The 17248-nt window shown below is 38.8% G+C and overlaps 2 protein-coding genes across 32 annotated transcripts in view; both read right to left on the bottom strand.

The window, feature by feature from the left end:
• Window positions 1-1470, bottom strand: part of camk2g2 (calcium/calmodulin-dependent protein kinase (CaM kinase) II gamma 2) — a 55206-nt gene extending 53736 nt beyond the window's left edge. For all 31 annotated transcript variants that reach the window (XM_023963757.2, XM_023963758.2, XM_023963761.2 and 28 more), the window contains exons 1-2: window positions 1262-1470; window positions 225-319 (exon numbers count right to left, since the gene is read on the bottom strand). In XM_023963757.2, coding sequence (XP_023819525.1) covers window positions 225-319; window positions 1262-1326 — 160 coding nt within the window. In that variant the 5' untranslated portion in view covers window positions 1327-1470. The remainder of the gene's footprint in view (window positions 1-224; window positions 320-1261) is intronic.
• Window positions 1471-7736: 6266 nt separating this feature from the next.
• Window positions 7737-12029, bottom strand: LOC101156275 (arylsulfatase I). The gene is made up of 3 exons (XM_004077286.5): window positions 11533-12029; window positions 10693-11025; window positions 7737-10610 (listed from the first exon to the last, which is right to left on the bottom strand). Exons 1-3 carry the CDS (start codon window positions 11838-11840, stop codon window positions 9527-9529), a joined length of 1725 nt encoding a protein of 574 aa, XP_004077334.2. The 5' UTR covers window positions 11841-12029; the 3' UTR covers window positions 7737-9526.
• Window positions 12030-17248: the final 5219 nt, after the last annotated feature.

The raw sequence follows: 17248 nt of genomic DNA, 5'->3' as shown, positions 1-17248 counted from the left end.
TGAACCCCTCTGTACGGCTTGGTCTGCAGCAGCTCAGCTTTGCCAATTGGCTTCCAGCTTTTCAGGGATCTGAAGTGACAAGGATAGGACAGAGTGCCAGGCTCACTGCTCTTAAGGAAGTGAGACAACTCCAATGAGCTACAACAGCTACCTGTTGGCAGCTTTCACTTAGAATCATGCCACACCGCGGGAAACCACAAGCAACAGCTACCTGCTGGACTTACCTCTAGCTGATAGCTTCTTTGTGTTGATAATTTTTGCAGCATACTCCTGGCTGGTGGACTTCTTGACACACCGTCGAACCACAGAGAAGGCACCCCTGACGCAGTAAAGAATGACAAACAATTATACATCAGTCAGCACATTAGAGTCAGCGAGATGTAAACATGGCTGTCTCATGATGCACACACAAATCACATACCCTTACAGAGAAATTCCATGCATAATTAATACAGTCTTGCATAAAAATAGGTCCTGTCTACAAGTGCATGACAGGAGAAGGGGGGGTATAGTGGAAGCAGCCAGTCATTAGCTGGCAGCAGAGGGGATGCACAACAATGAAGGCACTAGGGTAGAATGAACATTGTATCCAGTGAGATGGGCTGCAGTTTTTGCACGGGGGTGGTAGGTGGGGCAGCTTTATTAGCCACACGCGGAGATAAGACGTTACAAAGTGGCTTTGTAGAGGCACACGTGTCCTCTTTCAAGCCAGCATTTGATAGAAAAGAAAAGAAAAACAAAAGTCGAGTCCAAAAGCAAAGCCTCATGGCCGCTTTTATTTTGACAGCAGAGCTGCAGTCCGCTCAGAAACGGACACCAAACAGGCGCCGCTCCGAAGCGGGTAAATGCAAACTAGATGTGGACACAGACACCTGGAAAAAAACAACAAACACGTTGGTCCAAGAGGCGGATGTCTCTCACCTTTTGGGCGATAAAATAAGAACAATAATAATACAATAGTGCGTTGTAGCTTTAAACACGCGCCTTTCGGATTAATTTCACTAAACACAAGCCTTACTAGCGCTAACATGAACCTGCTGACAGCTTATTCTTGTTCCACTGGACGCTGCCTCGTCTTCCCTGCTTTTTTGACAGCCCCTCTCCAGGCTTGTCAACACTGAAGTAAACGCACACAATGGCAGCGCGGAAAAAGAGAAGGAACAAAAAAAGGCAAGCGTGCACACACACACGCCGACACAGGAATAATACACACACGAAGACTGAAGCAACCAGAAAGCGGCGGCTGTTGACGGTCGCTTACTTTCCGAGCTCCTCGTACAGCTGATACTCGTCCGTGAATCGTGTCGAGGTTACAACTGTAGCCATGTTGACTGGAGAAGGGGGCGCGCGGGTGTCGGGAGAACTCGTGAAGGTTCAGAGGGGAAAGACAGGCTCGCGCTCAGACAGGAGCAGGGAATTGGAGGGGAGGGAGCACTGACAGGAGTAGCTGTAGTAACAAAGATCTTCTCTGTGTAAGAGTACTCACCCCATGCATTTTTTTAAAGCGGAAGTGAAGTGTTAACCAAAATTAACTACGTTTCTGACTAAAACATTTTAATGCCGGATAAAAAGAGGAGGGAACTTATAATCAAAAATGTACAGTGTAGCTCATCAAGAAAACCTTTTTCGGGTTTTATTCGCAATCAATAATATTAACCACACCTACACTATCATCCTCACATTGCTCAAGTAAGCTGAGAAAGACACATTTAAAAAATAATTTTGTAATCTGGTTAAAAAACGTGTCTAAATAAATTACCTAATATGCTCAGGGAAAAATACTGATTTTTTCATGTTTTTAAAGCTGTTGTGTATTTATCCATAACCCCAACACAGTTAATAAACTTATGCAAATATATAGCTATTGTAATGTAATGTAAAAGCATAAATATAAAAATCAAGCTTCTGAATTAGACAAATGAAAAATGAAATAACACATTAAAGTTTGATTTAAAAATGTTCTTGAAAATGTTAATAATCATCCCAACTTATTAGTAAAGTACTGGTGACTTGATATACATTTTATGTCTTGAACTGGTTTTATTGTAAAATGATTAGATTTGTTTAAATTTCAACTGCCAAACGAAAAATCTTGCACTAAGGTAGAGAAGTGAGATGTCGTTTTTGTTTTTCGATCTCTGATCTAAGCCATATAGGTGCGACATAAACCGCGCGAGATCTTCTCTGATGAACCAAGATCCGCAGATCGAGGCTTATGGAGTTAATTCAGTCTGATTATTGAGACTGAATTAACTCCATAGAGGCTCAGTCTGGAAATCTACCCTTTCCAGCTCAAACTAAAATTGTTCCGAGGAAAATTTGACACCAAAACAGCAATTGAACGCATCAAGCATGCATTCAGATATACTGCTGCAATGTTTTTTTATTTAATTATTTCCCTGACTATGACCACAAAATAGATTTTTGACAAACTTTTTCCATAAAAAGCAGACATTCTATATGATTCCATATGATCCTTTCAACGTTGTAAAAACAGCATTTTAGCTCAGACTCTTCTGCAAGCAAAAGCTTGTTGTTTAATAAAGTTGACTCAGTTTTTCTTTCTTTTTTTCCTTCAGTTTTATCTATATTACATATTTTACACTTTAGTTTTTATGAGTGAATGGCAAATTCCTGTCTCTTAAACAGAAATCCATTTATGATGTTTCAATTCTTGCTTTTTCTAAATCCTAAATGAAATTGTCATTGAACCTTTTTTTTAAAACATTTTTCCCATGTTTAAAAAAGAAGTAGTGCCCAAACATTTTTGTAACATTAGATTCAGTAGATGTTTTAGTCAATCAGTCTGTTCAACACACATTTTTTCAGGTTTTCTTTTACTTTAAAAAAATGATGTTGTGCTAAAAATAGGAAAATATAAGTAAATTATAGCCACAAATCTACCTACCAGCTTAAGCACTGAACAAGAGATGAAGAATTTATAAGATCCTTTAGGAGCTTTTTGGGGGGTATCAAGAGAATTGTCATAAATATCTCAAGAGGGGCCCTTAATTTTTTAATTATTCTAAATGTAAGTGTAGCAAAACACAAACCCACATTGAGCAGGAGTTCCAGGGTTTGCAGTTCTTAAAATACTGCCCTCTGCAACCTCTGGAAAGCAGCGCCAGGTTGATTTTTAATAACAGATAGCACTGGAACTTTGAGGGTGGAGAGGAGGTCAAGGGGTGTAGAATTGATTTAGCAAGTGAGTAATAGAATGGACAGAATTGCCAAAATGGGAAACAGTCCTGAAAGCTGAGCAGTAAATCAAAAGTCCAGCACAAGACTGAAGGCAGTCATTTGTACAGAGCTGTGGAATGTGTCCATCAATCCTACAGGCTTACAGTATGTGTTTTGTTGGTTATAAAACTGATTGCATGCATTTCACGTGATGTCGTCTCTGCCAATACTAAGTTGCTTAGTCCAGCTGCCACGTCAGTCCTTATCTTCAAACTAACCCCACCCCTCACTTTGCTTTATATTCCAAAATTGCTGTTAATCTATATTTTATTTTTTATTTTCCATTTTTGCCTTTTAAAAATGTACACGCTTCTGGTCCTCTCATTTAAAAAGATAACTCACTTTTTCTCAATTTTCTGTACATTCTTTGTTCCAGGAGCAGTTTTTTTTTTTTTTTTTGCTTAAAAAAGAAAAAAAAAACAGTTGCGAGTGCTTAGAAGAGTCTTTACATCGCCTGCACTTCCACAGACTAAATAAAAATAAAAAGAACAAATAATAAATAAATAACAATTTAGTTATTCAATGCCTAAATGTCCCAATAAAAGAATTATCTTGATAATTTACAGAAACGTAATCTGAAGTTTTTGCCCCTGCTCTATGACTGCCAAGTGAGAGAATGCGTGAACAATATAAAAACTAACTAGCACTGTGGTAAAAATACAAATATGGAAAAGTTAATGTCAAAATTTGTGAGACTTAACTTCCAGCTAGGAGACCTGCACCCAAGTGATGGACATTAGAAAAAAAATAAGTGAAAGACATGGTCACTCATAATATTAGACATTACTCCTTTAATTTTGTTATCTTCTTAAGGCCTGTTCACACCGGGACGAATTTCGCCGGCGATTTTCGCCGACGTTTAACGCCTCGTGACTAAACAAAGGGCACCAACGAGAGTGTGCACACCGACGCGAAAAAACGCCAGGCGTTAAAGCGTCAAAAAAAAAAAAAACGCCTCGGGTTCGTTTTTTTTTTTCGACGCGTCGCGTCGAAATCTACTCGACCAATGAGAACGGCGCTTTTGCTCACGTGTCTGGAGCTTCTGAAGTTACAGTAAAACACAACTTGGGGGCGCTCAAACACAAAACTGCCTTGCTGAGCACACATACCAGCGAAGAAGATAGACGCCAAGTAGCGTCTACACAGCCGCGAAGCAATAATGACGGACATTCTAAAACATCCCCGAACCAAGCACCAGTTGGAGCTACTGGTGCTTGAAATATTGATGTTTTCTTTGTTTGATTCTGACAAGCGTGTAAATACTTGCTCTCTTCTTCTGAGTGAAAAGCGACTTTAAGAAGCGTAAAGTTGCGCAGCGCCACCTTGTGTACAGGAGTATTTCTGTTTTACATTAAGCGCCATCTAACGTCAGGGAATGAAATTGCATGTTCACTCCACTCATCGTCAGCGAAAATCGCCTGGGTGTGAACACAAAAAACGTGGCGAAAAACGCCTGGCGAATATTCGTCCCGGTGTGTACGGGCCTTTAATTATAGCATTGTCTCTATCACCAAACCTTAACTAAGACCAAAAAATTGGTACATTCATAAATGAGATGGAGTAGTTGGATTTCTGAATTTGTTACATGAGTGTTTCAGGCCTGACATTTGTAAAATAAGGACAGAACCTTTAGTCCAGTCATATTTTGATCAGTAAAAGTGGTCTTTTAACTATTGTTATGCCATTTTTAGCCAGAATCCTGGCAGTTTCTGAGCAAATTGTAAGTCTTCTATATCATAAATATTACAAATTAGGGCATGGAATTAATCGAATAAATGGATTTCTTTTTAACAGGACAAAGCCAGTGCCCATTAAACCTTTGAAAGAATTGGTTAATATATTTATGCAGTCGTGCGGTCAAAGCCTTGCCACCTGAGAACAGAAAGTGTTAAAAAGTCGCCTTTCAGTGTCAGTTTCAGCTCCAGTAACTCCTCCAGAGTCAAAGAACTGTAGCAGCACTGTTGTGGAGTCACTGAGGCCAAAAAGCGTTGACTCATTGGACAAGAATGTTTCCAACTTGGCGCAGGGTTCTCATATCTCTCCTCCCTCACGCTGTAGCATCGCAAGACTTTCATGGCTTTAAAGCATTTATGTGTCCACAAACACCCTGAAGTCAAACCTTTGTGGCTGCTGCCAGTCTGTATACTGAGAACATTTGTTGGCAGTCAGTTAATCTTTTAACTTTTAAAGCTACGCTGGGATCAGTCTGTCATGGACATCCCATTAAAGTGAATCTATTACCTTTCTCTGGGAATTACCAGGTCATCACATTGTCCCAAGAAAGTATTTAATAGTGTGGTAGTGACTCCTAATGGGAGCTGGGTAATGGTGCCAGAGGCTCCTTTTTAGCATTTTCCAATGGTCTTGACACTCTCACACAGTATTATTGCCCAGAAAGGACAGCACTTATGTTCAGTATGGGACCTGAAAATAACAGCTCAACTAATATGTAAGACAGATTCATGACAAACCTTTAACTAAAAAAAAAAATGGAACAGAGGATCTTAAGATCTGCAGCTGTAGCCTCTTATTCTACTAATTATGCAACAGTGAATATGAAAGCTTCCTCCTACACTGTGGATAGCAGTGTATGCTAGCATGAGAATGCTGAAGTGACACATTAAACAGGATTTGGCAGTACCATCTTTTCATGCCTCATCACCATTCACTGGGAATTGGATGTGTAAAGACTATCTTTGGAATATTTTATAATTTCAGTGTAAATTCAAATGTCAATAAAAAAATAAGCTCTCTAACTAATATTTGATTTGTGCTTTTTTTTTGTTGGCAATTCTCACCTTTTTTTAGTCTTGCTGCGTTGCTAGATGTAGTGTCATAAAACCTGCAGCTGCCTTACACGCTTTCACAACTTTCTATGAAACGTTTGTACAACTTGTATTGACAGTTATTGTTTTCTGTAAAACATTTTTTCTTGCTGCTGCTGCAGACGTGTTAGTACCTGTAATCACCACACATGTATTTTCACATTTTACCATTGATGTCATGGTACTGTTGAGGCTGAATCTCAATTTTCTAAAGTTACACCATGGGTCCTCTTCCATCTGCTGGTCTCCTCGGCTAAAATGCTGACAATGAGCTTAATAGAATCAAAAACGTAAACACTTAAAAGAAATCGCAAAAATAGATAACACAGTGTGAATGAATATTGTGCCAATTATGCCAATTTTATTCAGTTTTACAGCTTTCTTTTACGTTTGCAAATGGTTTTGATTTGTAATTACCAACACAAATCACATTTCAGCTGTTTACAGAAAAGCACACACAAATATAAAAGAAACCAGTAATTTCCAAGTGACTAAACCAAAAAATACTAAAACCTCAAACAACATTTTTGCAAAAAATAATAGTGATGCTTTCCATCACCATCATACCAGATGTTTTCAGTCATAGAAACATATTAACAATAATGTTATATAAACAGATACTAATATTGTTATCAAATGATTCTAAAATAAAAATTTATATGAGTTATAATTTAATGGTATTTCTGATCGATTAGCGCTTTAAACGAAGTTCTGTTTTTGTTCATTGACGTTCATTATATTTATTCATCAACAAGACAAACACTGTTATTTTTCAGGAGATTTATGTTTCTGTAAATTTACACTTCTCAGTTTGAATGTTAAATTGTTCAACCTTTTGTAAAACAATTAAACTTTTGGAAGCATTTAAAAGCACTGATGAAAAAAACAGAAACCAATTACCTTTAGATCTAAGAACCTCAGACAGTAACGTATAAAACATGTTCTATCCTGTTGTTTTAATCTGCTGTGAGCTGCGACTAGTATTTGCAGGGGAGATTTTTTTTTTCTTTGCAAAAGAAGATGTTTTAATCTGATCTACAAGCACTTCAAGACAGAACAGCCTCCTCCAGCCTCCAAGGAGCTTTCTCTTCCCTCCTCCACTCTTCCTATTTAATCACATGCCGCAGAGCTCAGAGCAAAACTCCACTGATCCTTCAAACTCCATATTCTAAATGAGCACAAACAAGTGAGTAGGATGCAGAGCAAAGTGAGAAAAATGAGGAGGATGGTTTGCAAGGGGAACAAGCTCAGAGCTGAGGGATGAAAGGAAAAAGAAAAAAAACACAGGGAGGGATAGATGGGGGAGGAGGATGGTGCTAGAAGTGACCAGAGGGAGAGGAGATGTTGGAGAAGGACAGCTGAATATTCATTATCACCCCACTGGGAAAAAAAACATGCACTTATGTGTGGGACTGCCTAACACATCCACACCTAGAAAATCTTCCAAATCTCCACATGCAATCTAGTTAAGAAAGACGATCTGGTTAAGAAACACACCTGGTGGCTGAACCCCTCTCACTGAGCTGCCACACACTAACAATGTTAAAGTTGTTTACTGAGATATTGTACATGCTGCTTGAGATCAACAGGACCACCTCTGATCAAGTTACATCATAGTACAGCAGGGAGGGCCACAGGTCCAAAACCATCAGAATGACATCCACAGACACGTCCACTGGAGGTTATGTTTTTATAGAAACAGAAAGTCACAAACAGATATTTTTGTAAACCAGAATGGAAGCCATGGATGAGCTTGAGTCTGCTTTACACAAAATGTAGATTTAAATTACACATTTAAATTAAAACCGCAAACAAGAATTAGTTTAAACGGTCACAACTTCAAACCCAGAATTAACCTTCAACTCAGTTACTGTAAAGCATTTATGATACCAGTAGTTAAAAGAAAATGTTTTTCTATTTTAAAAAATTTCATTTATGAGAGATAACGTCGTTAAAACCAACTCCATAATACTAATATTGCTTTATTTATAGGGTCTAAAAACATCTTTTGGCTGTAAATTTCTGTCATAAAATAGCATCTTTTTCTTTAAACTGAAATATCCCCTCCAATGTTTGTGTTTTAGAATAACAAAAGGGTGGCTATAACCTTTTTTTTGGCAGACTGAATCAGGGAGAGTTATTTTCAGGTTATGCCTTTATTTCATTTAATGCGAACTGTGGGAGGCATCAAGTCCCTACATCCACTTCCTCATAATTATAGTCATGTTGCAGGCTGACACCTTTAGCTATCTTTGGGTTAAGCTTGTAAAAAGTGAATCAAACCTAATTTTACAAGTGTTCAAAATTCAAACATCTAGACATATATCCTTATCTTCTTTTTCTTTCGGCTTGTCCCATCAGGGGTCGCCACAGCTAAACAACCTCTCTTTCGCGGAGGAGTCGCATGGTTAACTTGGCAATGTTTTACGCCAGATGCCCTTCCTGACGCAACCCTCTCAATTTATCCGCGCTTGGGACCGGCACAGAAGCAGAGAAGGGAACAGGGAGCAGCCCGGATTCGAACCCCTCGAACCCTTTAATGATATTTTCTGCTGACAAATTTATTGTCTTTTCATTTTTGATGACCTAATTTACAAATTTTACAGCACTTGAGGTAATTTTGCTTGTTACAAAAGTAACCTTATCATCAATTGATTGTTTCCATAGATGTCTGGAAGATACTTGTTTTATTTTCAAATTGAATGACCTCTGTTTTTGAGCTCAGATCCATTAATAATATCACAACAGCGACTGCAGCAATTTATCATTTTATTAATTTAAACACATGTTTGGGCTTTAAGTAACAGCATGGCAACCTGTAGATGTCCAGGAAACACAAAAAAAAAACTTAGCTACAAAATCCTTGCCTGGTTTGTCAGCGCTCCAGGGTGGGGACGTTGTGTGTTGGTCAGAGATAGGGCAAAGGGGTGGAATGGGTAAGATGACATTGGACTCCCAGTGGGGGTCTATGTTCCATCCTGAAAGGGTCATGTTGAATGATGACAAGATGAGACACTGAAATCTCACTTCAGGCCTTGCTGCCATATTGTTTTTGCTGTGTGCAAGCACGAGCAGACAGTAACATATAGATGGTTCCCTGCTTAGTACAGTAGTGACAAACAATCTTTGTGCTGAATTTTGACCACAGGACAGGAAGTGAGTCAGTCTGCCACTGCTTTGTCTTTCTGGCTGCTTGTTTAGATACCAATCCTCAGAAATGCATAAGCATATTTTCTGTCAGTCTTGTTTGACAAATGAAAAAAATGTTCCTTTATTTGCACAGACTTACAACATGACTACCAAATACCTGAACAACTGTCTGTTCTGCCATGTTATCTTGTTTTTTAACTGTTTTGTGTATTTGAGTGCAGCAGTCAAAATAGCTTAAAAATACAGACAGCATTCTGTACACTTGAAGCTTCCCACAGCCTTCAGTGCAATTATGCTGCAACAAGGAAAATTTAGAATAGATTGTTCCTCTGCAGACGAGACCCCACTTTCTTAAAGAGGGCTTTTAATTTGCACAGTTTGCAGTGTTTAATCTTCGTTGCCTTTTCTTTCCTTGGACTGCTTTCTTCTTTATTTCCCTCTTGCCCCTCCAGACCTAGCCAGGGACTCCACACCCCTCCATGAAGCTCTGGGTCAGCCATTGGATCATCTGGAGGGTTGTTGGCTATCATCGCTGTCTGGTTGTATTCTGCCAGCCTAGTGAGCAGATGTTTTACCACCTCTGGATGAAGCTCTGCAAGGTCAGACCTCTCGTAGGGGTCTCCACTGACATTAAAGAGCCAAACTGACTTCCCCATCTTGTTGCGTCGCTTTTCGAGTTTCTGCCATCGTTCTGGACCACCTGTAAGCGACTGCAGTGGTATCCAGTCACCATCGCCAACATTTCCTGTCAGAAGGTTCCAATCGCCAACTCTTAATGCAGCCCTTACAGCTGTGTCCCAGATTCCAAAGCCATTGAGAACCAGTGCTTTTTCATAAGGCTCCCCAGGTCTCCTTGAAACTGGGTCAATATTAAACAGGATCTCACTGCGAGGACTGGGTGAGCCCTCACTGATACTTTCCCAGACATCATGTCCATCAAGACCATTGTGGGACTGCAAGGCACCAGCAAGTCCCAATAATGTGGGATACCAGTCAGAGACATGAATCATTTCTTTGCTGATGACACCTTTCTTCTTCAGTAGAGGACTGTGCACAAAACCAACAGCTCTGATGCCCCCTTCCCAGTAGGATCCTTTTCCTCCTCTGAGAGGCCAGTTGCTTCCTCCTGACAGTGGCTGCCCACCGTTGTCAGATGAATAAATCAGTATAGAGTTATCGTAAATTCCAGTAGTCTTCAATTCCTTGACAACCTGTGCAACTCCATCATCCAGGCAGCTCAACATGGCTGCATAGTGGCGCCTATGGCGATTGTTTTGGGACTTATATGGGTTCAGGAAATGAGCAGGTACCTGAAGTGGGGTGTGGGCAGCCTGAAGGGACAGATAGAGGAAAAGCGGTGTGTTTGGGTCATGGTTCCTCAGGATCTGCTTCACTCTGGTTCAACAAAAGGAAAATATATTGAGCTTTGAGTGGTTTTGTTTGTTTTATCAGTGTACATGATTAACACATCTCTTACCTCTCTATATAGAGCAGAGTGGAGTAGTTCCCTCTCATTTCCCAGGCAGGTCTGCTACCATCATGCAAGTCAAATCCACAAGCTTCAGCACCATCACAGCTCTGATAGGAGAAGTGGTCTCCACTGCCGGTCAAAGTTCCAAAGAAACTCTGGAAACCACGCCTCGTGGGCAGGCAGCTTGGCCTGCAGAATCCCAGGTGCCATTTACCTACCATGTGTGTGTGATATCCAGCTTTAAGCAAACACTCAGGTAGGGTGGGGATGTCTGGAGGCAGACAGAGAGGCTGGCGCGGTCGAATGATTGAATGTTGAAGTCCAGTGTGAATTTGGTAGCTGTCATCAAACAGGAGTGATATTTAAATTACAGTTTATTTAAACTCTGAAGGAAAATCTAATCCAAAAACAAAGTTGTGAAGTTCACCTATTGTTACAGTATCATGTCAAAGTATTTAGTTAAAAAGTTATCACATCAAGACAATTATTCATTTCTTTGTATTTTTTTTCAAGTAACTTGCAAAATTTCAGTCAAGAAGCCACAGACAGGAAATGTAAATGCTGCAGTGTTGGGTGACTTTATTGAATGAAGCACTCCTTAAGGTATAGTATTAAAAATTATCAAATAGATGGTTGCAAATATCAGTCAAAGCTGCCATCATCTTTTCCATTTTGTAATTTATTTGAAGAAGATTTAATATAATGTCATACATGACAAACACATAAAATATAATTAAGTATCCAAATGTTTATAAAAATGACTGAAAACCAAAACACTGCAGTCACATGATTGCAAAATCATGTGTGTTTAATGATATTTAAAAAAAATAAGAGTTTGAAACTCACCGCCCTGTCATGAGTTGACTGCGAGAAGGTGAACAGATGGGTTGGACATAGTAATTCTCAAGTTTGACTCCTTCTGCTGCCAGCTGGTCCAACACAGGAGTGTGGACGTCTGAGCCATGATATCCAATGTCTGCATACCCTTGGTCGTCCACCATAATAAAGATGAGATGAGGCTTGAATTTTCCTGCCTCCTTTGGGTCCAGACTTCCATTTATTGACTTGCATTCACACAAGGAACCAAAACCATTGAGCAGGATCATACCCACCAGCAGGAAAAGCTCAGAGCTGATGTCTCCTTTCATCTTCATAAAAACGATCAAATATCTCGTTCAGTTTAACTTCTAAAGAATTTGGAGTTTGCCCACTTTTCCTATTTTTTCCATCCAAGCCAAGGGGGGTCTCTTTCTCTTTATATTCTTGGTGTCGTGGGTTTAAGCTGGACTGGAGGGTGAAGAAAAAATCAGTGGCTCTTTGAGGAACATCAAGTTGACTGTGGTGAATGTTGAGGAGAGATGGGGAGCTTTCCCTTTTTGCAGTAGGTTGCTACATTCCTACAAACTCCCACACACCTCAGAGAAAAAGTCCTAAGAAACAAAATTTCTACAACAGAAAAGTGTATCCTGTTCATATCCAATCACATAGATTCATAGGTAAAAAACTTGTCTAAAATCCTTATCAAAACATTAGATCTGAATAAGGCAATGGGAATTGTAACACTAACAGACTTTTTTAGAGAGTGTTGTAAGTTGGCATGTATTACTAAAAAAAATCCAAAACGAAACCAAAAAAAACAACCCATAAATTTGCAAGTCAGTTATTAGATTATTTGATATTTTATTTTATATTTATGAGTAAAAGGATTTTTCTGTGTCATAATTCAGAGAAGTACCTTTGGAAGGTTCATCACAGAGAGACTACTTTTAATTTTGGAAAATTTATAAATGAAATGGTTTCTGTTGTATACTGGTTCGTAAGCAGAAACAATCATTCAATGTCATCTTAAATCTTAGTTTGCTATAAGTTATAAAAACTTTAAATCATTATTTTGAAGTAAACTTAACTTGTGGGAACCTGCCAAATTTCTTTTGGCAACTAGCAACTTTGGTATTTTTGAAAGCTACTGGACATACAGAAGTGCTGGTATGGTTAAATTACAACAGCTAAACACAACTCCACGTGCCATTGCAGGCCATCTATAATTGAACTTCTTTTGTATTTGTGCTGCATTGCAAGAAACTAAACTGAGTCTGGTAATACCTGGAAGAAAACATTAGAAATTGTTCATGCAAATATGAACCAGAGAGTTTAATCAGGGTGAAATTTTCCTGTAGGAGGGTTACAGAGTGAGAGTCTAAAACATTTGTTTGTGACCTTCTCCTTTTTTGCTATTCTGAAACAGTAAAAAAGACGGGAATAAAACGAGGAACTACAGTTTAAATATAAAGCAAAAGTGCAGACTGTGCCGTGCTTTTACAGCCAATGACTAGAAATCTCTAAAATTTTTGCAGTCTGTATACGTGAAACACTTGTAGATGCAACCTGTGTTTTTTGTTTGCTATAACCAAAAAACTGAATCACATGTTTGAAATCAGTCTTTACAGCCAACAGCTGTTCAAGAGCATCATAATAATGATTACGTGGATTCACTTTTATTTACCACTTATTTTAGGCATCTGAAACATCCAGCTTTGTGATTAAAATGTGAATTAGCAGCTGGGGTTTCTCAGCCTTCACCTCATGGCCATCTACCTCCCATAATCCTCCCAGGAAATCAATGCTTTAGACACAAATCCATTCCAAACTCATGTTGGATCCTCCTTTGGGATATTTTACTTGCTTTTTTTCCCTTAATAGAGAGTGATTGATTGAGGAGGTGGAGTAAGGTGCAGGGGAATTGATTGGAAACAGGAAAGTATAAAAGATCAGTTGACATCAAGAAAAATTGTCGTTGGAAAAAGAGAGCAAAAGGAGATAACCAATGGGGAAATTGAAAGCTTTATTGTCCAAGACGAGAGGGAGTGCAACACAAACAAAGTGCCATAAGAGGAGCAGTCACTTTGTCTTGTTTTTGTGTAGGCGTCGGGGTCTGTGGGCATAGACATCAGTGTGCCTCAGGGAAATGCAGGGCGACGTGAACTCTGTTTTACCGCAAAGAGGAGGGGAGAATAGAGAGGGGAAGAAGGCAGCAGAAATGGAAAGTGACAAATGTCTTCTTGAAGAGCATGGGGAGCAATTTTGCTCCTTTTTCAGCTGACTGAGAGAACTCAGGGAGAAAGGATAACAAATGAAGCAGAGCTTCAACTCACAGTTTTGATGCTTGGGGTCCTCTGCATTTTAAATGCTTTCAAACACAAGTCTGGTTTCAGATTTAATTTTTAACAGAAAACAGTGATCTTAAGAAAACTCAACTTGTTTGAGGTACTCACTGTGTTATTTTGAGACCATGCGGCAGACATCTGCATAAAATACCAAATCTTAAGAAATACATTTTTTTGTTAAAACACAGAGAGAATTCTTTAACGTTTGTGTGAAAGACGACGTCCCACCGTGTGGTCATGGTGTGTAATTCGTTTGTGTGGTTCAGAAGAGCCAGTACTGTGGAGCATAAAGGAAAAGTAGGGGGAGTGATTTATTCATGACGACGAATGAGGTGACTCACCATGTGAAGTCACTGTTGGGCTAAGTGTCTTTGTGGCTGTGTGAGTCTCAACAATGCTTTCAGGTGATAAACCATAACAGTCAGCTTCTTCACTTATAATAAAATTGTTGTTTTTTGTTTTTGGGATCCACACTAAATATGAAATTAATTTCAAGCATTGATCCGTGATACTGTATACTTGGAATCTGATGTGGGAGCTTGAAGACTGAAAGGGAGTGTGAGAACTTAATGTTTTTGTTGGTATGGAATATAGATTTAAAAAAGGTGCTGCCATTTAACTAAAGATTCTAAAAAGATGTTGACAAAAAGGAAAATTATTGGAGCATCCAAGCTGGTTTCAATAACCAGAGCGTGCATGATTGCATTATAAAGCAAACATTTTCTCTGAACAGTATGTTAAAAATAGTTTTGCATGTTCACAGAAGTGTATACTAAATGTATGAATTCCTTTGAGAATACATTTTGAACTAACTTAATCATTTACTTTATGCTACAAACAATTTAAAACATACACAGAGTAATCTAAGACAAGATAGTCCAAAGTTATGTGAACCTCTTCTCTGACAGATACTGAACTCTAAGACATCAAACATATATCACCACCTCCACTGGGATTTGAAGGTGATGCTGACAGAAACCATAGCCCAAATACTTGGAAGCCATCCTTCAACAGGCAAAAAGTCAATTTGCTCCTGTTTCTTTTAAACTGTCATGATGGACAGGCGTGGTGAGGAAGAGGGAGCAGGTTACACACAGCTCTCACAGGAGATGCTGGCTGTCTTGTGTCATGTTGACAAACTTTTGGGTAAACTTTGCATAGCAGTAGTTGTCTTGACAAAACCTCCCCGCTAAAGCAGTCCCCTCTGATTTGATTTTTTCCATTGAACAGGAAAGGCTTGTTTGGCTCCTACAACATGAATTGTATTTCAGAGGCTTCAGTGCTTTGGTGTGTGGTGACAAACTCAGTAGAAGGTGCCATCATGAGGACCAAGAGAGTAGTGCATGTAAAAATGAAATTCTCCTTTTCAAGGAGTAGGTTGAGTCATTGTGATAAAATACTGGGATGTAACTTAAGATGTGTGGCTAACTGAAAAAGATGACTCAAACATTAAAGCTATTAAGCAGTACATCTGGAATTAAATCTTTATTTGAAACAAATGTTAAAAACTAAAATGAACAGGTTCCAAAGATTAAGCTGCCTTTCACATGTCTTTGAAAGGATTTTTTTATTCAATCATGCTTACCAGACTAAACTGTTAAAATGCTAACATTTATTTGAGCCGTCTTAGCAGTTCGACCCATATTTATATCTGAAACTGTCAGATTAAAAAAAAGCAGCAAACAATGTCCCCAAAATAAAACAATAAAAGCAATTTTTCCTCATATCTGTGAGTATTTACTCAGTGAATGGTTATGGTTAACATTGAGCTATAGTGCCACTGATAAATGTACATACTTCAACAGCAAAAAAGTAGGCATTAAGGAATACCAAGAAAATGTTTGGGTTGTCTCAATTCCAATTTTGTAAGCAGCAAGGAATCTCATCACAACCAGCACAGCAACAGGGAAAAAAATGTTAACTCCTAGTGCAGTTTGACCAATCAGAGTGTGGTTACAGTGACCTGTTGTGTAACATATTTTTTTCGGCAGATGGTCGGGAGCATTGTTTTGTAAGAGTTTAAAGGTGTGTGTCCGTGTGCCTGACTCAGTGGTGACAGCACATGGAGGATAAGAGAGGCCACCTGGCGCAATGCCGCATCTGTGTCATGCAGCAGATGACTCAGGGATCATATCTTGCAGGACAGTGGGAGGCCTGGGGTGTGTCAGAAAGTAGGATCAGAAGGTCAGCATATAGGAGAGGGGTGGGCAAACTCACTAAAGAGGCAGTTTTTTGCAAAGGAAAATGACTCAAATTTGCAATTGAAGCATCAATATGTTTGAAGAACCAGAGGGTTTTATGAAAATATTAGGGCAAAGCTAGAAAGTCCTGACTGATACACAGCAGTCAGTGTAGTACTGTGCAATAAAACCATGTTTAAAACAACCGTAAAGGCTTGAGCTGAATTGTGAGACTGTTGCAGTTGTTACAGCTGCTTCTTTTTCATAGTGCCATCACTGCTTCTTTCTGTGTATGACAGATCAGATACTTCTCAGGAAAGCAGTTAGTCTGTCATTTGACCTTTTCTATGAGAGACTTTAGACTGCAACAGAAGCACAAGCACCCAGGACCTGAATCAATTATTTAATATCCTGAAAAAAATCCCGGAGGCTAAGTGTTGCACACTTTGGGTAGAAACACAACAACTGAAAATAGAGTGCAGCATTACTACAGGGTTGAAGTTCAGTTTAAGGCAAGCCTTGCAAATAGATTTCAAATTGCACAATGTGGGCTTAATAACTCTAAATTAACACATTACACCAACATAAGATATTTTGTGCATACAAGGTGTGCATGCAACCTAACAAAAATTATTTGATGTTACAGCATCTTTCATTCTAAATGAAACCCATTAAAAATACAGTCCAAAGGAAAAGAAGAGTACGGTACTTTTTTAAAATTGCATATAAATGAATTGAATCTAAAGCACAATTGACTTAACTCCATTTTTTATTTGTAAAGCTCTTTTCCAACTCTAGTGTAAACATACAGGGGTTGGAAGTAATAAAGGTCCAAACCAATAAGCAATTAACAACACTCAAAAGAAAATTACAAAGAGACACTAAATGAAACTGAATAAGAACAGTTGCAGTTCAATAAAATCTGTACATTAAAATGAAGTGCAATGAAGTAAACTTTCATGCTTTTTGCAGAAGTGGAGAATGTGCCAGCCTTGCATGACCATGCTAGAAGCTTGTAGGCTAAGATTTAGAACAGTCTTTCTTCAATCTGATTTCAATCTTTGATTTTTTTAGAATTTGAATTTCAAAAAGTCCTGGGATCTGTGATCTGTCTATTGAATTTTTTTCTTTTAAATAAACACTTGAAGGGATCTATTTTTAAATGCAATAACTAAAGGTTCTGCTATTCACTCTAGAACAGGGAATTACACAGGATTT

The sequence above is a fragment of the Oryzias latipes genome, chromosome 15, assembly GCF_053564925.1.
Source record: "Oryzias latipes strain Hd-rR chromosome 15, Olatipes_Hd-rR_3.1".
NCBI lineage: Eukaryota > Metazoa > Chordata > Actinopteri > Beloniformes > Adrianichthyidae > Oryzias > Oryzias latipes.
This window is presented reverse-complemented; position numbering and strand designations above follow the sequence as displayed.